The sequence below is a fragment of the Orcinus orca genome, chromosome 11, assembly GCF_937001465.1.
Source record: "Orcinus orca chromosome 11, mOrcOrc1.1, whole genome shotgun sequence".
In the NCBI taxonomy this organism is placed as follows: Eukaryota; Metazoa; Chordata; class Mammalia; order Artiodactyla; family Delphinidae; genus Orcinus; species Orcinus orca.
This window is the reverse complement of record NC_064569.1, coordinates 44328566-44356156: the sequence shown is the minus strand read 5'-3', so window position 1 is coordinate 44356156 and position 27591 is coordinate 44328566. Positions and strand designations below refer to the sequence as shown.

Genomic DNA, 27591 nt, shown 5'->3' with positions numbered 1-27591 from the left:
CAATTAAATGAATACTTGGTACAGTGCTTGGCATTTATGAAATGCTCAAAAAGTGGTAGACCCTATTATCATCATTATTCATGCTATTGTATCTTGTATCTCCCTGGGAATATAGTGTGTTTTACACATAGTAGGTACTCAGCAAATGTTTGATGAATCTCTGCTTTGGACAGATAGACAGGTTGGGTTTTCTCTCCTTTCCTGAAGGCACTCCTGGTGGGCAACTCTCCTCCACTTCCCATACTAGGTTGAAAATTCTTCTGTTCTTCTGTAGAAACAACTTGAGCACTCTTGTTTGGTTTCCTTTCAGTCTTATACTTGTTCACCTTCAAAATGTTTAGTAGTTGGTACAGTATGCTGCAAGGAGGTCCCCCTCCCTCCCAGCAGAAAAGCAAGGCAAAGGAAGTCTGCAAAAACAACCAGGGGTGTTAAATTACTCATGTTTATTTATAACAGACCTTCAGCCAGTACAGTACAAAACTTACAGTAGTATATCTCCGTTACACAAATATTTACTTACAATATATTACATATACAAAATGCTTTGCAATAAGTCTCAAAAGCTAGTTTAACTCCCCTTGAGAAAGGAGAAAAACTCTAAAAAAAAGGGGGCGGGGGAAGGGGGAACCAGAGGAAAAGGAGGAGGTGAAGGGCTAAGGTCCAAGGAGACACCAAGCATAGGCTACAAATGAAACCCTGGGAGAGAGAGAAGAGAGGTGGTATTGCACTTGCTTCTGTGTTTTATTTTTTTTTCTTTTTGTTCTTCATAACTTCTGATTAAAAATATATATTATATATATATTATGTACACAAGGAAAGAAGCTGCCGGAAGTATTACAAAATCCCATCTGCAGCTTGGACACTGACACGAAAAAACAAAGGTCTGGAAAAGTGTCTATTTAGAAATTTTTTTGTGTGGTGTTGATTTTAAATATCAATATAAAAGGAAAACACCTCTTTTCTCCATGTGGGTTTCAATGTATTTTTTTTTCTTTTTCTTTATTTATTTATTTATTTTTTTTATGCAAAAGGCTGCTGGGAGAGAACATGAGGATGTTTGAGGTTCCAGAGCTGGAAGGCTCTGGAAAGTAGGATTTTGTACCTAAGACCCTGGTTAAAGTGCAGTGATGGTCTGGAGAGAGACAGAGTGCCCTTCTCTCCCCTCCTTAGCACCTGGTCTTGCCCTTCCAGTCTCTGCTCTCATGGGCTCAGAGTATGGCCTCAGAGCATAGTCTTTCATGTTCCAGGAGGTTACAGGTGCCAAAACTGACTGGGGGAGGGGATAGGGCACCCTAAGGCTCTGATACCCCAGAAGGGACTAGTCCTTATGAGGTGTCACCAAATACACAGCAGCAGAAGAGGTGGTGAGGGCAGGTCTAACAGGATGGGGCTCAATAACCAGGACAGTTGAGGGGAACCCCAGATATTAATCGCAGCTCTGCTGCCATTCTGAAACAAGAAGCCAGTTCCCTGGGGTGTTCTCAAGAAGACTCTCCCCTTCTCCAGAGACCACTCTCCTCCCAGATGACTCCCCGATCCTGTGCCCTTGGCAGCATCTGTTTATTGCTACATTGTCAAGGAGGAACAGTCAACCCACGGTGCCCCTCCTTGACAATCTGGTTCTCTTGGGGAGACCACATAGTGGGGGAGAAAAGGAGGAAGAAGAGAAGTTTTTTAGGGTCTCCCTTCCCATAATAGGGTAAGGTAGACAGACTCTCTTAGAGCCCTTAAGAGCCCCATTCCCAGGGTCTGTTCCTTAGCCAACCTTTTACCATCCCCCTAAATTATCCCTGATAGGGAGTGAGAAAAGTAGAAGGCAAAAGAGCCAATAAGGAAAGGACATGTGGAAAGAAAGATGGAAGGGAAGAGAAAAGGGGAGGGGGGGGGAGAGAGAGAGAGAGAGAGAGAGAGAGAGAGAGAGAGAGAGAGAGAAGGACCAAGTGTTACAACTTGTGAGGTGTTGTGTTTGGTTTTTACTTTTTTTATCTTTAAATATAGAAAAACAGGCTTTGGTTTGAATCTCAAGGAAGCAGAGAATGGGATGGCTGTGGCCTTGGGCAGGGAACTCTTGTAGAAAGAGACCTCCATTTGCAGTGGAGCTGTATCTCCTCCTGCCCCCTTCTCACTAACTAGGTTACCCAAATAGCCAGGGGTCTCTGCAGTAGCCAGGAGAGTGCCCCCTCCTGCCCTACATCTGGGAGCTGAGTGTAGAGGGGGCAGTAAAGGATGACCCCCCAGTTCCGTTGTGCCCATCCCATTCTTGCTGGGACAAGAGTGGAATGGGGAGAGGGGCACATGCCCTTGCTCATCCTGGGATAATTTTTGGTTATACAGAAAATTAGGAGAGAGAAAAGAGACAGCCTTTTCTCCCTGCCACTGATCCTAAGAACAGGGCCCAGGAGCCCGGGAATGAGAGGGTGAATCCTGCTAGGGGGAGAAGAAGAAGGCAGCGTGACGCGGGGGGCTGAGGGTACCCCCTTGTTATCAGGCAGCAACTCACCAGTTTCTCATAGGACAGGGACCACAGAAGTCCCTGAGAGCCCAGGAAGGTCACTAGAGTGAAGAAGTTTGAGAGGTGGGAGAGAAAGAGAAGAATTTTGACCCATTCCCTTCCCTGGTTCCCATTTAGGCACCTGTGGCTCCAAACGTTTCAGAGACAGAGGACTGCTGACCTAGCCTTGGCCCCTGAGAATATAAAATTGGGGCACTCCAAGGAGAGCAAAACCACCACGGAGTAGATGGGCAGTTCGAGGAGAGAAGAGAGAGATATCACATCCTAGAGGCAGATCCTGAATGTGGGCTTTGGGGAACTCGTATTCCTAGGGGGATGTCAAGAGGACCCTCAGTCCCATGGTGCCTGGGGAGAATGTCTTCGGCCTCTCCTACTTCCAAATGAGGGATTTCTTCATTCGATCAGGAGTAGTGCAAGCTGCCTAAAGTGAGAGGGCACAAGAGGTATGGAGTACCAGGTTGAAGGGTCCCAGAGAGGAGATATAATGTCACAGAGCTAAGGCAGGGCCAGAGGGAGCTATCACCGTCGAAACTGAAGAATCAGATGATGTAAAAGATGAGGACTTAAGTCAAGAAGCTCAGGGTCTCTTAGCACTAAGAGGAGCTTCCTACCCCTGGGGCTGTTGGAGAAAGCTGGAGCAAAGAGAAAAATGAGGCCTAAAGCAGAAGGGGACTGTGGGCAGGAAGGTGGGGTGTGGTAAGTGACTGATATAAGTTAAAAAAAAAAAAGCAAAAGAAAACAAATTATATTAATAAATAACTCAGTGAGTATGGTGGGATGAGAGGAGAAGAGAAAAAGGAGAAACATAAGCAAAAGACCTGTTTCATCACAATGCTTAGATCAGTCGGGGAAGAGGAGGCGCACAGGTGAGGAGGGGTCAGGGTCAGGTGTGAAGTCAGGTAGCCAGTAGCGGGGCTACACAACCCAACTCCTTGGGACGTGTTGGGGACAGGGCTAGACTCCTGTAGGTAGGGCAGTGGAGTGGTGGACCGAGGGGGGACGCTTGGTCGCTAGCCCACCTTGTGCTCCCCCCGGACAATGTGGGAAGAGAATTCGTACCGGTCCTGGCTGTGGTAACCACAGATGTTGCACTCGAAAGGGTCTCTGAAGCCATGGCAGCCCATGTGGATAGTGAACATGACATGGTCCAGGAAGAGAATGCGGCAGTGCTCACACTTGAAGGCCTTCACCGGCTCACCGCTCTCGCCCACCACCCGAAGCACTTCCTTGGAGGGGCCTGGGGTGCCCCGCAGTAACCCCTCCTGTGGCTTGGGGTCCTCTTTGGCGTAGGCAGGACTGGGCCGGCCCACCACAATGGTGGGAGGAGGCTGGGGTGGGGGACCCTGAGGGAGGGATACCACTGCCCCAACCCGATCTTCGTGGTTGCTCTCTGTATCTGTGGAGTCCTGGCAGCCATTGCTGGGGGACGCCCCGGGGTCAGTCAGGGGGCCTCGGGCCCGGTAGAGGAGGGGACCTCCATCAGCCAGATCCTCGGGTCCCTCACCTGCTTCTCGGGACCCTGGAAGCTCCAGTCGACCAGGGAGGGGCTGCATCTGAGTGTAGACAGAGCTGATGACGGGCGTGAGTTCTGAGATGCAGTTGGTAGGTGGAAGGCGGAGGGGACGCAGATGTTCTGCCCCCACAAAGGCCAGAGAACCTCCAAAGCCAGGCTCCAGGCCGTGGTGTGCCACCAACTCCACATCCTTCTCATAGCCACCCGAGTTCACATCATAGGGGAGGTCCGAGAGGCTGAAGCGCATCTGCTTTTCGCCTGTGGAGAGAAGGGTCTCAGCAGGGCTGGCTTTGGACAATTCCTAAGCTCCCCCAGGATTACTTCTTCATTTTCTTTCTCCTGGGGATGGCTGTAACATTATTCACCACCCCTCATTTACTTCCCTCAAGGTCAGGTCCTCTGTGGGGCTACTCCCTGACTCTGGGCTATAATCTTAGGGAAGGACTCAGTCCCAGCCCACTGGTCTTGAATACTTCCTTCGTTGCTCTCTATAAAGCTCCAGGTCCTTAGAGAGCTAATGACCAGGGCCAGGTTGGGGGACTCCATACACACCTCCTCTCTCTGACTCTAAGGGTCCTTCACTCAGCCCCCGTAGACTGAAGTCCTTACTATTTTCAAAAATTGGAAGAGCCTGAGCCCCTGACCCCCTCCTCTTACAACCAACCACCTGGAGAGACCTCAACTCTGACCCTTCTTCCACCCCCACGATGCGCTCCCTCTTCACTCCCCTCCTGTTCTGGGGATAGATTCTGAGCACCAAAGATCACCAGACCGCTTTCTTTCCCCCAAGCAAATCTCCAGACCCAGCTGATCTAAGGGCTACCAGTGCTCAGATTTAGATGAGCTGTGGCTTAAAGCTGATGTCTCCTCTCCAACTGGACTCTTACCTACAAACTTCTGGGGAGTGGAACGCTTGCGTTTGGTGAGGCTGTTGGCCAGACGATCAATGAAAGTTGGCCTCTCAGAGGATGAGTGCAGCATGGAGTCCGGCACCATCTCCAGGTCCCGTATCTCATCACCTAGTGGGAGGGAGGTGGGAACAGGTAGGAGCAGCTGAGTAGGGGTAGCAGGGGCCCAGCTGCCTTTGCCTGGAGAAAACCAGCAGGTCAGTAGCTAAGTAAGGTCAAATCCCATGCCTGGGAAATGGGGCCCTGCTTACTTCACCCCATCTAGACCTCACCACAGCACATTTCTGATAATTTGGGGACAATTAAATACATGTGGCCCTTGATTGTATACTTCCTTGTACTCTCTCTCTCTCCCATTAGACTGAGGACATAGATCAAATCCTCCCCCTCCTCTGGATCTCCCTGCAGTACCCACCACAGGGTTCTGCACCAACTGGGGTGCTCGGCACATTTACTGGGGTAACTGTCCCTGTTCCATAGACCCCATCCCTTTGTGGGGGTAGGTGCTGGGATTACCCTTGTCCTGCACTCCCTCCGGCCTTGCCCTCAACTCCCCGATGGTCCTACCTGCAGGCTCACCTGACTGGCCAGCCAGAGCTTGGGCTTCAGTGCTGAGACTCTGTAGGTAGTTGTGGCACCGCTCCTTGTGCTCCTCCAGGGTGCTCTGCTGTTTATAGCTCCGGCCGCAGTAGTTACACTTGTAGGGCTTGCCCACCGTGGGAGAGGAGACTGTGTAGGAGAGAGAAGAGGAAGCACTGGAGTTACTTCTCCCTGTGCCCTGGCTCTGCAAAACCGCCCAGGAGCAAACGTGCACGGGCGTTGCTCAGTCGAGTTCTTCTGCTTGTCTTCCTTTCCCCAACTTCAGCTGCAAACACGGACAGACGACCAAACCTTGGAGAGGAGGGACAACGGGCAGCTATGGGAGGAGAGAGGGGACCCAGGGCACATAGCTTTGGACTGTTGGTGGGCCTCAAGATGGCCAAATTGTTGTTCAAAGGAAGGGAGGACCCAGGGACTTTGTAGGGGGTCATCCCTGGCAGGCAGGCTGGCCCCACCCCAAGATCTCAGAGTCTGGGGCCCAGACTGTGGTTTAACCTTTCCATGTGGCAGGCGGGTATAAGTGCTGTTTATCAGACAAGGGGATTTTTTGCTTACGAACTATCTGTTTCAGTTTGGGGGAAATTGGTGGGCTGGAGTGACAGAAACAAGAGCCCTTAGATCTGCCAATGTGGGGAGGGGCAGTTTTCACTGACCTTTACTTGTACTCTTACCTCCATCCCTGGCCTGGTTTTACTACTCATTTTTCTTTCTCTCTACACTGAGATACCAAAAGAGCCCTAGAAAAACCATCACTGATAGAGAAATTCTGAGAAGAGAAAAAAAAAAAAGAACAGAACAAGCGGAAAGTAAAGGCGAAGAATAAAAGGAAGAGAACACCAACTTTGGGGGTCTTTTTTTAAAAAATAAAGAACAGGTTATGAAGATTTTGTTTCCACTGAAGAGAAAAAGGTTGGAAAAACTGAGATCGACAGTTCCTTTAAAAACAACTTGAGGGCTTCCCTGGTGGCGCAGTGGTTGAGAGTCCACCTGCCGATGCAGGGGACACGGGTTCATGCCCTGGTCCGGGAAGATCCCACATGCCGCGGAGCGGCTGAGCCCGTGAGCCATGGCCGCTGAGCCTGCGCGTCCAGAGCCTGTGCTCTGCAGTGGGAGAGGCCACAGCGGTGAGAGGCCCGCGTACCGCAAAAAAAAAAAAAAAAAAAAACTTGAGAGATGATATTTGTGAAAGTATCTTTCTACTATTGAGCAGGGACTCAGGAGAAGGTTGTGCAGGGACTCAGGAGAAGGTATCTCCAGGAGGCTGGTAATTACTACCCACCCCCCAACGCCTAAACTGGGCCTAGTCTCAATCGATCTACTGCCGTTTTGCTCTGGCACTGTAAATCCGAGTGGTTGGGGGATGAGAAGAATGCCGTGGTCCTCATCCACCCAAGACTCTTGGGGAAATGATCTAACATCTAGGGGAGAAACTCCTTTTTTCCTATAGTGTGGGCTGTGATAGAAAACATCTCACAGAGATGGGATCCAACAGTATATGCGTCCGCTTCCGTCCCTAATAATCTCCTACAGAGCAGCATCCAATATCCACCCAGCTGGCCCTGCTGTTTTGGTAGGAATTCTAGGGGGCCAAGCCATCCTTGTCCCAAACCAGCAGGGGGAGCCACCCTTTTCCTCAGAAAAGGAGCACAACTCCCTGGCACCTGCCGTTAACGGGATTCCAGCGAGGCTGCAGAAGAGCTCTGTGATAATAACATCTACCTTGGAATTGTTACGAGGATCACATGAGTGAGGAGACACATGTGAAATGCTTTGGAGATTATAAAGCATGAATCAATAATGATCCTTCTCCCTGGTTCTCCACATACATAGAGATAAAGAGGTCCCAGCTCCAAAGTGAGAGAATCTAGAACAAGGTAGGTGGCTGGGAGAAGTAGAGGGTGGTGAGGTGATTGCTCTGTCCCTTTAAATCCTGGCCTAGGAGAGCTTAAGAAAAGAGAAAAACAGCAAGGAAGGTTTCCAAGGACAGACCCTACTAATTATTTCCCCTCTGCCCTTTTTCCTTCCTTTTCCCAGTCTTGAGCTCCCTCCTTCCTGCCAGCTCAGCTCCTGGCCTCTTCCCAAGTCCAAGCCAAAGCTTAAAAGTTACCAAATTGCTTCAAAAGTGCTATCTGTCCAGCTGATTCAGAAAGACGTCGACTCAACCCGCCTTGGCTGGAGCTAGGAAACCTGGTTAGTCCAGTTCCCTGGCACTGTTCCAAACACTGACCTCCAGGCACCCTCTGGATTTGCTGTTGCCTCTGGGAAGGTGACAACCTCTTGGGATGGGAAACAGAAATGGGATACTCTTTTCCTAGGCTTCCTTTCTTCCAGTTTGGGAGGCCCATGAAAATTTTCAGGAACCAGCAGGAAGTCAAGGGGAGGACAGACAGAGGGGGGAGATGCAGATGGTGACAGGTGTGGGGCCTGGGGCACACGGGAGTAGAAGGAGGGGTTTCCCTGGTGCTCAGCAGTGGGGGGTGACGGGGCCCAGAGGGTTCTGGCATCAGCGTGAACTTTAAAAACCAAGTCGGGGGACTTCCCTGGTGGTCCAGCGGTTAAGACTCTGCGCTCCCAACACAGGGGGCCTGGGTTCAATCCCTGGTCAGGGAACTTGATCCCGCATGCCGCAACTAAGAGTCTGCATGCCACAACTAAAGATCCTGCATGCAGCAGTGAAGATCTCGAGTGCTGCAACTAAGACCTGGTGCAGCCAAATAAATAAATAAATAAATAAATAAATAAAAACCAAGTCAGGGAGGGTGACTGTTGAGAGCCAACAACGTCACCCAGGCTCCTTCTTGCTCCCTATTACAGAGAATGGCAGATGTAAAATACCCCATCAAAAAGCCCCAAATCCCCCATGGGGCCTGCTGCCCTGCTCTGTGAGTGCTCTGCCCTCCTCAGTGGCAGACACTGTAACTCCCCCAATACAAGAAAAGTGGCTGAGCTCTATTTGCTGGGTGTCCCGGTCAGGCCACCTACCCGAGTGTGTGCGGAGGTGGCCAGTGAGCGCATCACGCCGGCGGCAGGCGTAGTTGCAGAAGGGACACTTGAAGGGCTTCTCCCCAGAGTGCAGCTTGATGTGGCGCAGCAGGTTGCCCTTCTGGGTGAAGGAGGCACCGCACTGGTTGCAGTGGAAGGGCCTTTCTCCTGCGAGTGGAAGACACAGCCCAGACGACCAGGCATGAGGAACTGTGAAGGTTAAACCTAGTCCCTCACCCTCTGCTTCACCCCGCCCGGGGGAAGGAAGGTGCTCAGAACACATTTCTGAGAGGCAGGGCTGTGCCACACACACAAATTCTGCTTTATAAGGACCCCTTGGGAACAGTCTCACCCTGAGATGTGGACAAGAGGTGTGTGGCAGGGGGAAGGGCACCAGCCCTGGAACTCTGGGCCAAAGACTGTTGTTAAGAACTGAGCCCCGCAGGACCCACTCTGCCCCAGAAGTCTGAAGCCCAAAGCCCAAGAAAGCTGGGAAGAGGCTTCTGTGTTCCTTTTTTAAAAAAAATCATGAGACAGGGGCTTCCCTGGTGGCGCAGTGGTTGAGAGTCCGCCTGCCAATGCAGGGGACACGGGTTTGTGCCCCAGTCCAGGAAGATCCCACATGCCGCGGAGCGGCTAGGCCCGTGAGCCATGGCCGCTGAGCCTGCGCATCCGGAGCCTGTGCTCTGCAACGGGAGAGGCCACAACAGTGAGAGGCCCGCGTACCGCAAAAAAAAAAAAAAAAAAAAAAAAAAAAAAAATCATGAGACAGGGACTTCCCCGGTGGTCCAGTTGTTAAGACTCAGCACTTCAACTGCAGGGAGCAAAGGTTCGATCCCTGGTTGGGGAACTAAGATCCCACATGCCTCGCAGCACAGCAAAAAAAAAAAAAAAAAATCATGAGACAGAAGGGCCCAAACAATACCCTGTTGGACTATAGGACCCTTCTTGAGGCTACCACACCTTCCCCTCCATCACCTCCTGAGACAAATACCAGCTTTTCTTTGTAACAACAGCTGAGGAAAGTGCCAGGAAGTACAGGTGTTGAGGGAGTCCAAATTTCATCACCAGACCTTTTTTCATCAGCTAGAAATGGTGCTGGGAGAGACCCTTCCCTTCCTGAGGCTACCCCACTGCGGCATGACCTCGCAGCACAGCCTCTGCCTCGGGGCACCTGCTGTACTCACCCGTGTGGCTACGCTTGTGCACCATGAGCACGTTGGGTCCGATGCAGACCATGCCACAGACGTCACATTTGAGCTTGCCATTGGGCAGCCGGATGCCACCGGGGGAGTGAGGCTCTGGCCCGCTTCCATCACAGTAGCCCAGGGGCTCCGACAACGAGTCTTCCACGATCACACTGTCGTCCTTTTCCAGGAGCCGCTCATCCGGCCCGAGCAGTCTGCTCGACTCCTCATCGCTGTACATCTCCACCTTGATGGAGTTGGCTGGAGGGTGGGAGGGTGTTTAGGATAGAGACAGGCAAAGGGGGGAACCTGCTCATGGGCCAGAAAGGCCCTCCTAAAGTCGGAAAGGCTGTGTCCAAGCCCTGAGACATTAAGGCTTTAAAAGAAGCCAATCCGGAACTTCCCCGGTGGCGCAGTGGTTAAGACTCCACCTGCCAGTGCAGGGGACACGGATTCGAGCCCTGGTCCAGGAATATCCCACATGCCGCGGAGCAACTAAGCCCGTGCGCCACAACTACTGAGCCTGTGCTCTAGAGCCCAGGAGCCACAACTACTGAGCCCGCGTGCCTAGAGCCAATGCTCTGCAACAAGAGAAGCCACCACTATGAGAAGCCCCCGCATCGCAATGAAGAGTCGCCCCCGCTCGCCGCAAATAGAGGAAGCCCGAGTGCAGCAATGAAGACCCAACACAGCCAAAAATAAATAAATAAAATAAAATAAAATAAAATTAGCCAATTCGGGACTTCCCTGGTGGTGCAGTGGTTAAGAATCCGCCTGCCAGTGCAGGGGACACGGATTCGAGCCCTAGTCTGGGAAGATCCCACATGCCGCAGAGCAACTAAGCCTGTGCGCCACAACTACTGAGCCTGCGCTCTGGAGGCTGTGAGCCATAACCACTGAAGCCCTTGTGCCTAGAGCCCATGCTCCGCAACAAGAGAAGCCACCGCAGTGAGAAGCCTGCACACTGCAGTGAAGAGTGGCCCCTGCTTACCACAACTAGAGAAAGCCCGCGTGCAGCAACAAAGACCTAACGCAGCCAAAAATAAATAAATTAATTAAAGAAAGAAAGAAAGAAAGAAGCCAATCCCCTAAGTATCCTGGGTGGTGATATGGGGTCCTGCTGGGACCTGAAACAACCTTTCCTCCTATTCCAACCACCAGGAAAATAGTTTTCAAGAGAAAAAAAGTTGGGGTACATGGGGTGTCTTCAGTTACTGGGGAGAGGAGGAGGCTAAGGGGAGCTTTCTTCTCCACTCTCTTGTCATTAGGAAAGATGTCTGGCTTGGCCCTGGGCAGGAAGCCAGCAAGTAACAGTGGCGGGAAAATGGTCCTAGGAAGACCAAGATGGTGGGCTAAAGAAAGAGCAAAGCTGGAAGACAGAAATGGTTCACACTATCCTCCCACCCCATAGGACCAAACACCTCTACTCTCCTCCGTAAAAATCTGGAGAGGGGGATGGAGAAGGGAGGAGCCATTGAGGAGAGAGCTTTGGCTCTAGCTCTGACCTACATTCCTGGCTATTCCAACCATTTAGAGAATGTCACAGATCCAGGGCCAGCTGAGGAGGGGCAGTCATGGGGACCCTGTCTGGCAGGAGACTGCGGGGTGGTGATGGGGGGATCCTTCTCATCTCTTATTTCCTAACTCCAGCTCACGACCATTTCTATCTACTCATTTCTCCAGCTCCAGAATTCCTCTTTGGAGCCTTTACCTTAATCCCACCCGTGCCTCTTTTAATTCCACCCTAGTCACTAGGCAGTGACCATTCACTCTCCTCTCAGAAGTCAGGGAAACCCCGGACTGAGCTCCTGAGTCCTGTTAGAGACTCTGAGCCGGAAACCAGAGGAGGGCAGCGATGGGGAAATGGCTGCCATGGAAGGCGAACTGAGGGCACGTAACGCCAGGGAGGGCAGGAGGCTGCACTTACCACTGAGTGAGCGGCTGGGAGAAGAGTGCTGGCTGTTGGGGCTGCTCACTGAGGGCCCCACTGGGGCCCCGAGGAATTCCTTCTCCAGAGATGAGTCCCCGCTACCTTGGAGGAGAGAACAAGAGGGGAGGTGAAGTTGCAGCGCGAGCCATTTACTGTCCATTGCCTAATCTCTTCAAAGTTCAGTTAAGTTTCACAAACATTGATCTCGTAGCCATGTACAAGGCAGTGTTGTATGCCTGGCACCATACCTTGTGCCCTCGCCAGCCTGGGTGCCCGGTGCTGACTTCCACGAGCTCAGTGGCTGCGCCTTGCCCACCCTACCTTCATCTAGGCCTGAGGGGAAGAGCATCATTGCCTGACGTCCACAGGAAGCAGGGCTGGGGCTGGGCGGGCCGGGATGGAGAGGAAAATGGGGCCTCAGGAGGGAGGTGGTTCAGGACAGACGTTCTTCCCTACTGTTCCTCTCCGGAGCCCCTGACACCAGGTTCGGGATCTGCAGGAAGGGCAGCTGAAATTGTCCCTGAATCTAATGATAATGATAGGAATCATAATAATAGTAGCTAACATTTTAATTAAAATATTTTTCTTTTATTTTATGGCCACACCGCACGGCATGTGGGATCTTGATTCCCTGACCAGGGAGTGAACCCACGCCCCCTGCATTGGAAGCGCGGAGTCTTAACCACAGAACCGCCAGGGAATTCACAATAGCAGCTAACATTAATTGAGTGCTTACTACATGCCAGAAATTGTTCTATGCACTTTAAATGAATCATCTCATTTAATCTTCACAACAACTCTGTGAAGTAGGTGCCAATATTTTCTTAATTTTACAGATGAGGAAACTGAAGCACAAAAAAGGCTATGTTACTTGTCTAAGGTCAAGTAGTGGTGGAACCCCAATCTGATCACAAACAGTAAGTGCCCATGCCTTAACCAACACCTGTACAGCTAATTGGGAGTCACTGTTTCAGTAGGGAAGAGCTGGGCCCATTCGACTTTCTAAAATCAGCAAAAATGTGGCTACTCTAGAAAGCCTCCATCTGCTATGATTCCAATCACATATTTACTACTTGATGTTCCCTTGACAGTGAAATAATCAGTTTATTCTCAATATATTCATTTTAACTTGTGCACAAATCGCTTTGTAAAAATGCTTTTTAAGAGTGTCATATATGTTTTTAAAAATCAGATAACACACCTGAAGATACGAATCATATCTTTAAAAAAAATCCCTCCTCCCCACAATCTTCTGCACAAATATACAGGTGAAATAAAACACATGTAGCATGTAGATAAACACACACAGACACGGACACATACCATATATGTAGATACACATAAAGAGAACATACCTATTGGGAGAAACATAGTCATAGCCTTCAACATTAGCTGCTAACATGAACATGCATAGATGTGTGCACACAGGCCTAAATATGGAAGACAGACAGAGAGAGAGAGAGAGAGAGACAAACCCTAAAATTCATCCCTGAAGTCCACCTATTAGTATTTTACCCAATTTCCCAGCTATGCACATACTTACTTTCACAAAATAAAGATTCCATTATAAAATGGTTGGAGTCTTGGGCCTGAGGCAAGAAATCCGGAACACACCCTCCTGAGGGATCCCTCTCCAGCTTTGGTCAGTGGGAAGAAAACAACCACTCAGGACTTTGGGACCATTTCCCATTCATATCCTCTACTAAAAGTCCCATTTCCCCCACTCTATCCCATCAAAGCCTGAGGAAATTTGTTCACTACCTATCGAAGAAGCCTTATGGCTTGAAACTGAGGTTCCCCAGCTGGGGCTCTTTGGATGAGCCATGGTTATCTAAAAAAAGTTGCCCCATATCAGGACCACACACATATCGTGAAGTGAGCATCTCAGAGTTGTGGGTTGAGACTTGTAGACTCAGACCCAGTTTTAAAATATGTCCTTTCAACTAAGAGTAGTGTTTGCTAAGGTTAGAAGGGCTGAAAGGTTATCTTCTCATTCCTTTTCAAATGTTAGTGCTGACTTGTCCTAAATCACTGGATGTTAGTAATGGGGGAAGAACAGGGCTCTGGGCCCTGGCGCTGAGTCCTTGACCCTAAAAGGATGAGTGAGCTTGCTGGAAATCCATTGCTAGTCCCAGCCTACCAGGCTGAGGCTGCCTCTTGGGGCCTGGGGCTTGATATATGGGGAAAATATCCTTAAAGGGAGATCTAGGGACACTAAGGGAAAAACACCCTTTGTGGCTCTCCTTCTTAAGACCTGGGAACAGGAGGAAGAGCAGTTACCTCCAGAGTCACACCAGTAGTTCAACGGGCTCTTTGATGCCGTTGCCTTCCCTAGGATAAAGGTAAGAGGCAAAACAGGCTCAAGTCTACTTTTATGGGGCTAATACATAAAATAAATCCATTTCAGGGGTCAGAAAGCCTTTTGGGGCTCCAGGGATTTTGAGTTTTAGCTGGAAGGTGAAGAGAACTAGAGTCAGATTTAGGAAGTTCAGCAGTTCCTCTCTCAGCCCCAGAAACCCCAGTGAGGGAATTTCAAATGCCTGGGACTCCCAAGAAATCCCAGACTGTCAAAGCCAAGAATTAGGGCTGCTCTCAGGTCTCAGAGAAATTTTCTTGGTCAAAGTCATCACAGATTGGCTGAACCCCCCGAGGGCAAAGCCAAATCATGAGGTTCACATCAGAGGAACCAGGAGGTGGGCAAAGGGCATAAAAGCAGGAGGAAGAGAAAGGAACCAGAGCAACATCCCACCAGCTAAATGTGTTTCCCATGTTGAGGGGGTGCAGCCCTCCGCTCCTGCTGCCCTTCCTCCATCCCTTCAAAGAGTGGCCACCTAGGGAAGAGCCGTGAGGTCCGAGAGCCTCCACACTTCTCTGCAAGGGACCTCATCCTAACCACCTTCCTCTTCTTGACCATGGGTTCCAGGGGGCAGGATGCTAGACTGCTAGCAGGGAAGAGTGGGGTCAGGAGCAAAGAAAGACGCCCATCCCCAGCTCTATTGTGGGGAGGAGGCTGAAGCCCCTCGGATCTCAGTTCCAGGCTGAGGCATCTGCTGCCAGGGCTTCTCTTTCCCTCGATTCTTTCTATTGCCCATTCCCACCCCAGCCCGTCTCGGCATTGGCATTTCACCCCAGGCAGCTCTACATCTGTCCCCAAGGCCTAATCAAGATGTCACCACAAGCTCCCACTGTCCAAGTCGCAGCCTTCGCTTAGCAACACCAAACACCATTTCCCATCCTCCGCAAGTGTAAGGAGGAACGCCCCCTCCCCTGCTACACACACAGCCCCCGTCCTCTCCCTCTCCTCAGGCTTGGGAGCTGTTACTGAATTGGCTCCCTAGCCCCAGCGCCCCCCTTCCCCCCTCCACTAGTCACCTTCTGCCTGAACTTACATTATCCTTCCCTTGCCGGTGAGACCCTGGGGTGCGAACGCGGCCGCCGCCTTGGAAACGGCGAGGGAGTGCGGGTGGTGTGTGCATGTCTGCGTCTCGGTGGCAGGCAGGGGTGAGCCCAGCCACTCACCTTCCAGGAAGCGTGGATTCCTGGAAGTGAGGGGAACCGCCGTCATTTCGCAGGCAGCGGCAGCGGCACGGTGAGCAGGGGCCCACGGCTGCAGCCAGCAAGAGCTCAGCCCAGGGTGTGTGTGTGAGCGTGTGTGTGTGTGTGTGTGTGTGTGTGTGTGTGTGAGAGAGAGAGAGAGAGAGAGAGAAAAGGAGGGAGAGAGAGAGAGGGAGGGAGAGAGAGGGAGAGAGAGAGAGAGGGAGGGAGAGAGAGAGAGGGAGAGAGGGAGAGAGGGAGAGAGGGAGAGGGGAGAGGGGGAGAGAGGGAGAGAGGGAGAGAGAGAGAGAGAGAGAGAGAGAGAGGGAGAGAGAGGGAGAGAGAGGGAGAGAGAGAAGCAGCACAGCTTGGATGTGCCTGGGGAGGGGGCTGGAGAGAATGTATATCTGGTGACGGGGGCTAGGCTACAGCATCCCTTTCTCAAGCCAGTGAAGGGCTGGGGTTGGGGAGTCCACAGGGAGGGAGGCAGATGCCGTTGCCCTCGTGCCCAGCAGACAAAGAGGAACTGCACAACAAATGCCTGAGAGAGACAAGAGTGTGTGCAAGAGACAGAGAGATGGATGGGCCCACAGGGTTGGGGGAGAAAGGGGGGGCCCCCAGGGAAGGCCCAAGCCTCTGCCAGCTGGGGAAGCCAAGGCCTCAGAGGTCATGGGGCCCAGGACAGCGGGCAGCTTCAAGGCTCTCAGATCGGCAGAGAGCCCCTCCCCCACAGAACTCAGGCTTTCGTATCCCTCCTTTCCTTCCTCCTCCAGGAGGGAGGTCGCTCTCCAGATCTGGGGACTGACAGCCTCCCCCTTCCCAGCAGCCAGAGGGCCCTGCACAGTCTGATCTCAGGCTCGTGTTGCTCTGTGGCCCTGAGCCCTTTCAGATTCCAGGCAAAGTACTGGTATAGTCTCCCCACCTCCCCTCCCCTCCTGTGCCCCTGGGGCCCCAGCAGCCGACAGCCCTGGCTGAATCCGCCCTCTATCAAGACAAGGCCTCTGCTCCCTTCCCTTCCAGAGGAGCTGCTCACTGACGTGCTGACCTACTTTGGAAGACTAGATTTTCTGATTCCAAGAATTTGGGGGTGGGAGGGGCCGTGAAACTTTGGGCTGTCTACCCCTGGATCCCTTTCTGCCAAGGTTCCCTTAAACATTTCAGTCCCAGAAAACTTGGGACAAGCACTGCTCAGTCAGTTAATTGCACGAGCTGCGTTTGAGCAACTCAGTTTCCCTTGAAAGATAGGGAATGGGGGTGGGGAGAGCACCTGTGTAGTAAATTAATGGATTCCTCCTTTCTTCCCTCTCTTCCCCAGGAGGGAATGGTCTGCACCTTTACAAAGAGATAGGGGAAGAAAAGGTGGATTTTCTGAAATAGGTGCTGTGCGGTGGGAAAACTTCTTCGAAGAACAGGAGAGATACCCCCTTCATCAACTGGCCAGGCAAGTGAAGGCCCCCAGGTGTGGAGGCGGAAGAGCTGTGAGGACCGTGAGGGGGCCGCCGCATACTTTAGGAGGGGTGTGCACTGCAGCCTTTCCCACTGCTTCCACATCAGTCCGGGAGAGAAGGGTCAGCGACGGGCACTCAGGCACCCCTCCCGTGAACTGTCTCAGCCACGCCCAGTCCTGCAGGGGCTGCTTTTCAGTGCTAATGTTAACCCTGCCTTGATTTTCCCCTGTCCCTCTCTAAGGTACAATAGCTGCTGACATCTAGAATTCTCAAAACACAGATGAGGGGTTTCTGGCCTCCACTTTCATTCAAAAACCATCCTGTGCAGAGGACTCTTCTTATCTAGGAAGGGCCACCCTGCTGAAAGCAGGGAAAAGCTTGGTTTCATAGCACAGTGAAGCCAACACCCTCAGAAGTTTTCCTCTAATATCCAACATTCTCCAGAGATAGGGCTGAAAAGAGCTCCATGGGATTTCCCCAGTCGGCTTCCTAGCTTCTCATTTGCCTGCCTTAGGGCAAGAACTTCTCCATCTGAGTGTTCTCCAGCACCAGTGCAGGGTCCTGAGAACAGGTGTTCCTCAATAGTGGTTTTCTGAATAGGCTTAACTGAGCAGGAGGTAGGAGGACTGGCTGGCTCCTCAGAAAGGCCATGACTTTAGTTCCAATAAAGTCTCTTTCAACTAAATCAGTCCACTTGATCCCTGTTACTCTGTCCAGCATGTAACAGGTATCAAATGCCTGTACCCATTCCAACGCCTTCCCTCCTTAAATGAGAAAGGGGTCAGAGTCAACTTCTTACCTTGACATTATGCAGGTGTTGTCAATGACTCTCATATGTGTGTCTGACCCATCTTGCTATCTCCCTTAGCGCATGCCCATAATTCCTCCATTGGTCCCACTTTAAGGTAAAAAAATAAACTATAGGTCATTTCTACAATGGTGCCTGGATTACTGACGGGGATACGCATCACCTCAAAACCCAATTCTGGCTCCCTTACCTCTTACAATCATTTCCTGCCCTAACATTCTAATGGTCCAAAAAATGATTCCTTCCATCGTAGAGACAAACTCTGTCTTAGGCCCTTTCCTACACCCTCAGAGAGAGAGCCAGATGAAGTTCCTCATTTCTTTTCATTTTGTGAACCTCTAAGAGGATCCTGATTACTTTCATATCCCTAAAAGCCACCCATACTACAAGCAGTGATCTCTTCTGCCTCAGTAAGAGTATTTGGCAGGTATAAAAAGCTACGACGTTATGATCACGGAAAGGATTGGGGGAGAACTGGGCTCTCTACCTCTCCTTCAAAGGTGTAAGCTCTTGGCCCACTGGCTGAATTCAGACCATAGATAAATTTGGCTTCTTGCCCCATGGAACATTTTTTAAAATATGGAGTTATTATTTTTAAATGGAGACATTTCATATAAAATCCTGATTTCTGATTTCTTTTGAAAAGCTAGAAGTTTTGGCCATACTGGATACACATTCCCACATGGCAATGCCTGTTGGACCCTGCAGGGCTGCTGCTCCTTGAGGCAGGACATGTGCTCTCCAGTCCATGACAGTCCCCATCATTCTCTTCTGCTCATTATCCAAAGCCAGTTCACTCTTTTACATACACACCTGGCCCCTGCAGACCTTTGAGGTTTGAAACCTGGCTCTGCTCTCCCTGGCTGGGACAGGATGTTGTGTTGTGTTTAGCTGGTGACCTCAGAGCATAGAAGAAGGAATCTTATCTTCCTTCTGTCTCTTTGTTTCAAATCAGTCCTCTCTCTAATAGTCTCATATTCCTCTCCTATTTCCTTCTCCTACTCCTATCCTCCAAGATGTCTGGAAAGAGAATCACTTTATAGGGAATGTAAAATGACCAAAATAAATGCACACTACCAAGAGTGAGTGACAGCTCTGTGACCAGGGCACTCAGAGGTCCTGTGCTAGGCTGAAGGCTCTCCACTCTCCTCCACAGGAGAGCATCTGCTCCCAGCCCCTTACAAACAGAATGCACAAGAGGGCATACCAGACATATAGGAGCGGCCATTGCTGTCTTCTATGTCCATCTTAGAGAGATTCTGCTGGAAGAGAAAACAGCTACTATTAGAAGCCAGATCTGGAAAGGGAGTAGGTTTCTCTCTAACATTCTGGAGTTAGCAAGAACCCTAAAGGATCACTTAAGTGTGCTCTGACCCTATCCTAAAGAAGCAAAACCTCATACTTTGTCCTGGAGAGAAAGACGATGTACCCTGACTTACAAACCCCAGGGTCTCCTCCAACCTCCAACTTCTGCAGGCTTCCCCAGTCTCTCAGGTGGAAACACTGTCTTATTCTACACCAGTCCCTGATCGTGTTGTTTGGAGAGTAGACCCTCTCCCTGTAAGTGGAGCTGATGGTGTAGGAAAGGAGACAGTTTACAGCTCAGCTCTCATGAGGCAAAGAAACAACCCCACAGAGGCTCTAAACCTTGTTAAGGATGGGGTAGCAATAGGAGGAAGAAGCTAGATTCAGTCATTCAAGGGATACTTTTTTGGGTGGAAGGAGGGAGGGGGACAGGAAAGTAGAAGATAGAGGAGAGCAGCCCACCTCAAGTTCAGAGAGGAATCCTCTACTGAAGATGTAATAGTCAAATTAAACCTTTAAGTGTTTTCCCCCTTCTTGTCAATTACTTTGCTATGTTTATTTTTTTAAAAGGGGAGTTGGGGTGGGAACCTGAATTTAAAATGCAAGTTAGTCTATTTGAGGGAAGGCAAACAGTAATTGGCAGTAGAGTATTAAACAATCAAAACTGAGGATAATTAAAAGTGATAATTTGTTGCAATGAATTATCTCAGGAGCCTGTGGGAGGAGAAAAAAAATTCTATTTGGTAGAAATTTACATACATCCAAAATTGCTTTCACCAGTCATCTTATGAAAAATAAATACCCCAGGGGCAGATTTGGGGGAGCTAGAGTGGGGCGAGGGAACAGCCTGAGCTGCCACCCGGATTCTTGGTCTCTTTGAAGGATCTCACTGAGGCAGATGGATGGAAATCTGGTTTGCTGGTAATACTATATTGATAGAGCTGGGGATGGGGGCTCTGGAGGGCACACAGGGGAAAAGTGTCTATCACCCTGTCTCCCTCTCACCACACTCCAAGTCATTCTTGTCTAGTGCTGAGAGACATCATACTCTAAAAAGTCTCATAAGAAAGCCTGACACACGGGCTCTCCTTCACTTCGCAAAGCAGCTCTCCCTAGATTTCATTAGAGAGATTTCTAGTCTCACCTAGGACTCCTGGGTGTGGAAGAAATAATTCTCCAAGTTTATTTTCAACTCCTCTTTTCTTGACATCCTCCCTGGGATGGACTGAGCTTTGGGACCAGACTGCTAGACCAAGTCACAGTAAGAAGCAGTTCCTTGAAGGTTCCCTTAGGGGCAATGATGAGAAGAGCCCAAGTCCACAGTGGTTAGTGAACTCATACCCTCTGGAACTAGCCATAGAACTTGCGGTGGTCAGAGATGGAAATATGAGGGAACGCGGTCTGGTACTCATGGGGCCCCTTTCATTTCTTAATCATTAGCTCCATAATTGCCCTTTGGGATTTTGCAGAGCTCAAGATGCCACACGTGACTTCCCACCCCCCCCCACCCCAATGCAGGAGAAGCAAGAGTGAGTAGGTTTTTCCCCATTTTCTGGAGAAACTGAGGTTCAGAGCAGCTAAGTGACTTGTCTCAGGGCTCATAGTGAGCCTGGAACAAGGAAAAGAACCCAAGTCTCCTGTCTCTCTGAGGTGTGCTTCCTTTCAAAAGCCAGGGTACTCAAGGCCTTCATGGATCTTCTTGCTTTTCCCTGGTTCTAACATCTTTTCCTTTGGTGTGATCCCCGTGGGAGTGGGGTCTGTTACTTAAAAAGTAAGAGCAGGGACTTCCCTGGTGGCACAGTGGTTAAGAATCCACCTGCCAATGCAGGGGACACGGGTTTGATCCCTGGTCTGGGAAGATCCCACATGCCGCGGAGCGACAAAGCCTGTGTGCCATAACTACTGAGCCTGTGCTCTAGAACCCGCGAGCCACAACTACTGAGCCCGTGTGCCCCAACTACTGAAGCCCGTGTGCCTAGAGCCCGTGCTCCACAACAAGAGAAGCCACCACGATGAGAAGCCCACACACCGCAACAAAGAGTAGCCCCCGGTCACTGCAACTAGAGAAAGCCTGCGCGCAGCAACGAAGACCCAACGCAGCCAAAAATAAATAAATAAGTAAATTTATTTATTAAAAAAAAAAAAAGTAAGAACAAATTGAGCAGGCTCTGTGGGGAGAAATATCCTAATGCGATTTTGTGTGTGTGTGTGTGTGTGCGCGCGCGCGCGCATGTGTGTGTATGAACGGGGAGCTAGACAAGCACTAGGTGAGCAGAAGAGTTGAAGCACAGCATTCAGCTATGCTGAATACTGGCTCAGGAAGTGCATCTCATTCTTGGACACCTGCCCAAATGGCCCCAAAACAATTTCCAGAAGGGTCTGAAGGAGTTGTTTTCTGAGTTGGACTTTGTTCCTAGAAGTAAACTGAGCTCTTCTGTTTCTTAATTTTTCTTAACAGGTGCTCCATGACACATCTTGGGCAAAATCAGTCTTTAGCTGTCTCCAACTGGTCTAAATGCCAAGTTGGTAGCTCTGGGAGTGAGACTGGACTGAGATTCTGCTGTTCCCGATCCTGGTATTCTGAGAGCCAGGAGCACATCAGGAGATGGACTTCACTGTTTGCTCAAGTCTTCAGGCAGCATATCCCTCTGCACCTTCCCACTCCCTGCCCCTCAAAGAACTTTCTCCCCTGCCTGGCCTGCCAGGAAGATCTTAGTGTCTCCTTAGAGGAACTGGGTCAAATTAGGCAGTGCCAACTGGAGACACACCACAGCGAGAGGAGGCATAGAGAGGGAGAAGTTAGTGACACAAGACAGGTTTGGTTCAAAGATCTCAAACGGAAACTGGCTTTAGAGCAACACAGACACCATTCAGTGATGGACGCAGGCACATATGTACTGTAAATTCAGTTCAGTGAGCTGAATACAAAGCAACTAGAAACAGCCAGCCTCCCAATTCAAAAGGAAGTATTTTTATGAGGAGGGAGGAAAGGCTGGTCATTGTAACCTGAGACAAAGACTTTCTTCCCTGTTCTTTTGAATGCACCTGGCACCATAATAAGAATCCTCCATGGCCCTGGCTTTCTTCCATCAACATGATATCGCATTTAAACAGGAATGGGCAGGAATGGGTATCCCTTCCAGACAGAAGATTTCCCGCCACACTTCCTGAGAAGCAGCAGGTGAGACCAATCCAAGGTCTGACTTCCAAGGTCAGGCATCAGCTACAACCCTCATCTCCCCCTCTCCACAAAAATGTTCCCACAGCTCTAACTATTGGTGAAAAAAATATCAGAAAGTCAAGTTTTCTCTATGTAGTGGCTCTGAAAGCCTGAAAGAATATGGACATCACAAGTAATTAAAGCTCTTCAAATCCTCTAAAGAATCCTGCTTGATCCAGTGAAACTCCAAAATTGGAATTTAAAACACACTCCATGTGGCTTAGTGGGTAGAAAGGTAGTGAGAAGGATGTTGTTGGGAAAGAGGGTGAAAGTGGAGAGAGGGGCAAGGATCCATGCCATCCTTTTGGTTGCAATAGGGAGGAGGGGAAATTTTTTTCTCTGGTCTCTCTTAGGATCTGGGATCTGAGGTGGAGCCCAGTGATTTAAAAAAAAATTTTTACTGGGGTATAGTTGATTTACAATGTTGTGTTAGTTTCAGGTGTACAGCAAAGTGAATCTGTTATACATATATCCACTCTTTTTTAGATTTTTTTCCCATATAGGCCATTACAGAGTATTGAGTAGAGTTCCCTGTGCTATACAGTAGGTCCTTATTAGTTATTTTATATATAGTAGTGTGTATGTGTCAATCCCAATCTTCCAATTTATCCCTCCCCTCCCTTACCCCTCTCCCCCAGTAACGATAAGTTTATTTTCTACATCTGTAACTCTATTTCTGTTTTGTAGATAAGTCCATTTGTAGCTTTTTTTAGATTCCACATATAAGCAATATCATATGATATTTGCCCAGTGATTATGAACAAGACAGATCTTCCGACCTGCCTGGGATTGAGCAGTGCAGGTACTAGAAGTGGACCAAACCCAAGCATCATCCTCTCCTGTCTGTGCCTTCCTGAACTGAATGAAATCTCAGCCAAAAAAATGTTGGAATCACAAAGCTGGCTCTGCTCTCTATCAGGACTTTGAATAACTGGGGAGGGGGAAAGGGTAAAGGGTTGAGAGAAGAGGTGGAATTAGGTATTGTCTGCAACCTGACTACACGCCCCTTTCCAGGAACCAGACCTAGACATTGAGCGATTTGCAGCTCTGAAGTGATCTTTAGGGTCAACCTAGTGCCCTCTGAAGGAAACCCACCAACCTTTTCTCAGCTTATGTGTCTGTATTTACAGCAGAAGGATCTGATTCATTTTCACCAGGTTGTAGATAGTGACCTGTTTACTTATAACACAGATGAGGACAGCTCAGCTTTGTTATCCAAGTGCTTGGGGAGCAGTGTGGAGGGATGAATTCCCAGGTCACCCTAGGAATGGCCAGTCTCTAAAATAAGAAGGGGTAAGAGCTGGAAACACAACACCTGGGCAGTGGGAAAATATCACCTCATTGTCTCCTTTTAGCTCTCAGTTGGATGCATCTTTTCTCTTGTTCTTTGTGCTTCCCTGGCCTCCCCACGTAGACTGCGGAAGAGAGAGAAGGCTAAGGTTTATGGGTGGGAGGAGAAACAATCTCACCCCTCCCATGTCTCATTTCAGGACTAAGGAAAGGGCCAAACTAAACAGTTTAAATCACCAGGTGTGATGCACATGAGATGATACTTTCTGGGGTTTTGGGGTATACCCTTGAGTACATAAGCCCTGTGTTTACAGAAAGGCTCCACAAGGTCACTGCTGTTCAGCTGTACCTTTTGGCAGGGGTGGGTAAAGTAGAGCAGGGCAGTTCAATCTGAGTTTTATAATAATAGGTTTTGAAGCCAAAGATGCCCAAAACAGGGTTTACTATCTCAAGTGAAGTTTGAAATGACATGGAAGTCTCAATTAACTATTCTGATTGGGGTAGGGTGGCAAAAAGGTGGAAGAGACAGAAACAATTGCCTTTGGTGGCAGTCCTGGCCAGAAGTCCCTAATGCATGGTGACCAAAAGAGCTCACTGTTGTTTGGGCCAGGAAGATGTTTTCAGGCTCCTCTGCTAACAACGAATCTTGCTCTGACAATCCAATTTAGTAAGCCTCTGTTCATTTGGAGGGCCTGGGGCAGGGGTGCTCCAGGACCTAGAGAATCTTGGAGCTAGAATGGAGTTGAGAGATGATCTCCAATCTTTTGGTTTTAACAGAAGAGTTAAACTAAGCCCAGAGTCACCTATCTGGTTAGCGATAGAAGTAGGACAAATAGAACCCAGGTTACCAGTCTGGGCTTCTTTCTACTACAGCACAAAATCAAATCTTGCCATAGCAAGGTCTGGGGCTCCTCTGCTTGCCTACTTTCTTGGGTGATGAAATGGACAGTTTTGGGGTCTCCATCTTAGTGACTTAAGTCCTTGAACTACAAACACAGGTCTATGGATGGGAAAATAAATAATCCTCTCCCTCCCATGTCTGTTTTCAGAGATTATGGGCCTGAGGAAAAAGCCAACCTAGACTCTCACTAAATCTCTTTAATGTAGGAACAGGGCTCCTTGGCTCAAGGATTAGACCAGCATACGTATTCTAGCAGAGTCTGCAAGGTCAATGACCCTTGGGAGGGACCAGGCCATTCATATCAGCACTACCCTTTCTTAGATGCTTTCCTCTGAAAGACCTTGAACCTGTCTCTCTGTTTCCAATAGAGTCCCCAACTCTTCTGAGAAAAGGAGGCAAATGAAAGAGCCTGGAATTCAGAGCTTTCTCCAGCAGGGTCAAGAGACCAACAAAGGGAGTCCCTCTGCCTGTGGCATTGTCTATACCCACAGGGTTCCACACTCCTATTTGTTCCTACGGAGTGAAATGAGGCTAGAAATACCTGCCCTACAATAACTTTTTATTTTTCCTTGACTATTTTGTGTGTGTGTGTGTGTGTGTGTGTGTTGAGGGAAGAGAGATGGCCAGTCAGGGAGGAAATAATTTCTTTGTGGATGTTGGGTGGGGAAGGTAGGATAAAAGATGGGATAATGTTCCTCCCATGCTGGGAAGTACTAAGCATGTACTAAGAGGAAATAAGAAATAAACTTTCAGTTGCATTTTCCACTGGAAAAAAGTCAGAACTTATTTCTGAGCCAAGTCCTCCAAACCTACTGAGAGTAAGGGGATTGCCCAGAAGCTACAATTGAACTAACTAACTGCACTCAGTGGGCAACAAAAACATTATGTTTTGTGCTTGAGACATCAGCATCTATTGAGTAGGACAAGATATAATTCTGAAGCTGCCAAATTGAGGGCAGCTCCCACCATCCTCGGGCCCATCCCAGAAGCTCCACGGAGACCTCTTCTGCTTCCCAATGGTAAGGCTATTTTCTTCTTTAAAGACTATTTTTATCTCAGGAGCCACTCTTTTGACAGTTCTCATGACCCAGGGAGCAGTCTGGATTCTCTGAATTAGGCTGTAAGTGGGGAAGGCTGAAGTCCCCCGCACACCACAGAGCAAGATTCACTGACCTACTGGCAGACCCGTGAGGAGATGAGGAATTCCTAGCTGGGCATTTCACATACCCCTACCAAATAAGATGCTACACCCAAAGGGTGTCTGATTTGGCCTTTTATCTGGTCTTGTCCTCAGAATCTGAGTTATCTTAAGTGGAAATATTCTAGCTAGTCAGACATCTGCTTTTATTGCTTCCTGAGGACATGGACATGTACCTTCACCCAGACAAAGTGAACAAGTAGCATTAAGGGGAAACAGCCAGGCCTCAATAGTCTGCTGCTTGGCCATGATGTCGGAAGGCCTAGAGCTGACCTATGAGCAGGTCACAACCATACCATGCTCACCACTGATGCTTTGAGGGCTCGGACCGGGGAGGCTGGAGTGTACCTGGAGCTATAAGACATGTAAGTGGGGGTGGATAAATCACAACAGTAGACAGTTTTGCTTATAGAAGGGACTGAGGTGAAAGAAGGTGTGCAAACTTTGACACAATGTGGTTCGTAATACATCAAATCTTCCTAGAAGCAGAGTCAGTAAATTCATGACCTTGGAGGGGGAAATGGGGTACTATATTTCCTAAACATCTCATATCTAAAGGTCCATGTTCCCACTAAACATTGTCACCAGACAGGACCAGTCATAATTTAAAAAAAAAAAAAAAAGGATAGAAATCAAACAGTGAGAATCTACAACTACAAGGGGGAAGACAATAACTGTGGATGGGGCTGTGTGAGGAGGTACAGGGAAGGCTGTTTTAGTTTAGACCTGCTTCCCAAGTCTGCTGTACCCTCTGGTGGTCTGCCCCAGGGCTTCCTCTGTGTTTCTTCCTTAGGGCTCCTACGCAATGAATCTCTTCTTTCCCAACCTTGCTTCTCAGGTTCCCTGGACTTTTCACCCTACATAGTACCCCAGACAGCACTTTTCGCTCCACCCTAAGTTTCTTCTCTACCACATGTTTCTCCCACTCTGCTCACTGCCTCCCAGTCTTCCCACTTAGGCCTATGTCTTTCTCTCTAACCTTCTTGACGGACACCTTGCCCCCACCCAACCCCGCGCCGCCTCTCGTTTCTTTGCCCAGGTACCCAGTCTAATTCTCCTTTCTCCGTCCTGTCCTTCTGTTCTACCCCAGCTGTCCTGTCCTTCTGTTCTACCCCAGCTGTACCCCACGAAGGAGCCTCGCGCACACCAGCTCCCGCCTGTCCTCGGTCCTCTGCCGTGACCCATCTCCCGCCCTTTTAGGACGCCTAGGTCCCTGCTACATCTCCCTCAATCCTGTGGCCTCGCTCCAAACCCTCCATGCCAGCTTCCTCCCTTGGGCCGCAACCCACCCAGCGACCCTCTTCCCGCCTGGCCCCCACCCACGTGTCCCCCTCCCTTCACACCCAAGCCCCTCAGGCCCCGCCCCCGGCGGCCGAGGCCCCGCCCCTCGCGCTTCGCCCAAACCCCGCCCCTCACTCACCTGAGGGAGCTCCGCGCGCGCGCAGGCTGGGTGGGAGAGGGAGAGGGTAAGGTATTGGGGGAGAAGGGGGCGGGGCGGCGGGGGTCCCCCACTCTGGCCCGGGCGGCCCAGTGCGGGGGGAGTGGGGTCACTGAGCCGGCCGCAACCGGGCCGGAGGCGGGACCCGGGCGCTCAGGGGCGGCGGCGGCTCCATCTCCATCAGCTGCTTCACCTGAGGAGGGACGGGCCCCCCCCATAAACCCCCCCAGCACGGCTGTCCCCCCTCCCCCGAACAACTTCCGGCCCCACTACCAGGCGACAGGCGGCGTGGCTGAACACCGAGCGCCCACAAGCCGGGGAGACAAGGGAGGAAGAGCTAGGGGAGAGTAGCCGAGCGCCGAAAGATTCAAGTCCTAAGGGCGCGGTCGCAGGCAAAGGGTAACTAAATGACTGCCCCTTCATCTGCATCTACGTTGCAAACAAGGCCACGGTTGGACGCCCTAGTTGCCTTGGCACATCTGCCCCTAGTGCCAAGTTTTGCCTTTGCCGCCCCAAGACAATATTGATTTTGACCTCTTAGCATTCTTTGCCTTTCCTGCCAAATGCGTAGGAATTGTGTGGGGAGGGGCTTAAGGATGCCGAATCAAAAAAAATTTCCTCTCTTGGGGGGTATCCTGAGGTCATTCACCTAAGTAGCCCCGCACATACTGCGACTTCAGAGAAGGAAACCCCAATCTTGACTTCCCTGCCCCTGCTTCCTTTTTCCCTTCCCCCCACCTTGTTTGTTTTGGGTTGTCTCACTAGATATCCCAGTACCAATCAGTGCACCGCCCTCCTGCAACTTGCTCGCTCCGCA

At 50.0% G+C, this 27591-nt stretch overlaps 1 protein-coding gene across 10 annotated transcripts; it reads right to left on the bottom strand.

Moving 5' to 3' along the window:
• Positions 1 to 424: 424 nt before the first annotated feature.
• IKZF4 (IKAROS family zinc finger 4) lies at positions 425 to 26969 on the bottom strand. Of its 10 annotated transcripts, none has more exons than XM_033436076.2 (9): positions 26757 to 26969; positions 23285 to 23362; positions 18630 to 18684; positions 11630 to 11734; positions 9703 to 9963; positions 8516 to 8683; positions 5501 to 5662; positions 4913 to 5044; positions 425 to 4283 (listed from the first exon to the last, which is right to left on the bottom strand). In XM_033436076.2, the coding sequence occupies exons 3-9, from the start codon at positions 18667 to 18669 to the stop codon at positions 3523 to 3525; spliced, it is 1629 nt and encodes a 542-aa protein (XP_033291967.1). In that variant the 5' UTR covers positions 18670 to 18684; positions 23285 to 23362; positions 26757 to 26969; the 3' UTR covers positions 425 to 3522. The 10 variants fall into 10 exon arrangements, with proteins under 10 accessions (XP_033291967.1, XP_049549957.1, XP_049549959.1 ...); XM_049694000.1 differs by having other exon boundaries at positions 18630 to 18681; XM_049694002.1 differs by adding an exon at positions 13176 to 17512 and having other exon boundaries at positions 18630 to 23362; positions 26757 to 26968.
• Between the last annotated feature and the right edge of the window lie 622 nt (positions 26970 to 27591).

Bases quoted from the DNA above. Each gene is read 5' to 3' on its own strand.
- IKZF4 (XM_049693997.1), bottom strand. From the start codon at position 11,792: ATGGACAGTAAATGGCTCGCGCTGCAACTTCACCTCCCCTCTTGTTCT. The intron at 9,964-11,629 runs GTAAGTGCAGCC...CCCACCCTCCAG, and splicing joins TCCCAGCCGCTCACTCAGTG to CCAACTCCATCAAGGTGGAG. The intron at 5,663-8,515 runs GTAGGTGGCCTG...TCTCCTACACAG, and splicing joins CCACCTCCGCACACACTCGG to TCTCCTCTCCCACGGTGGGC.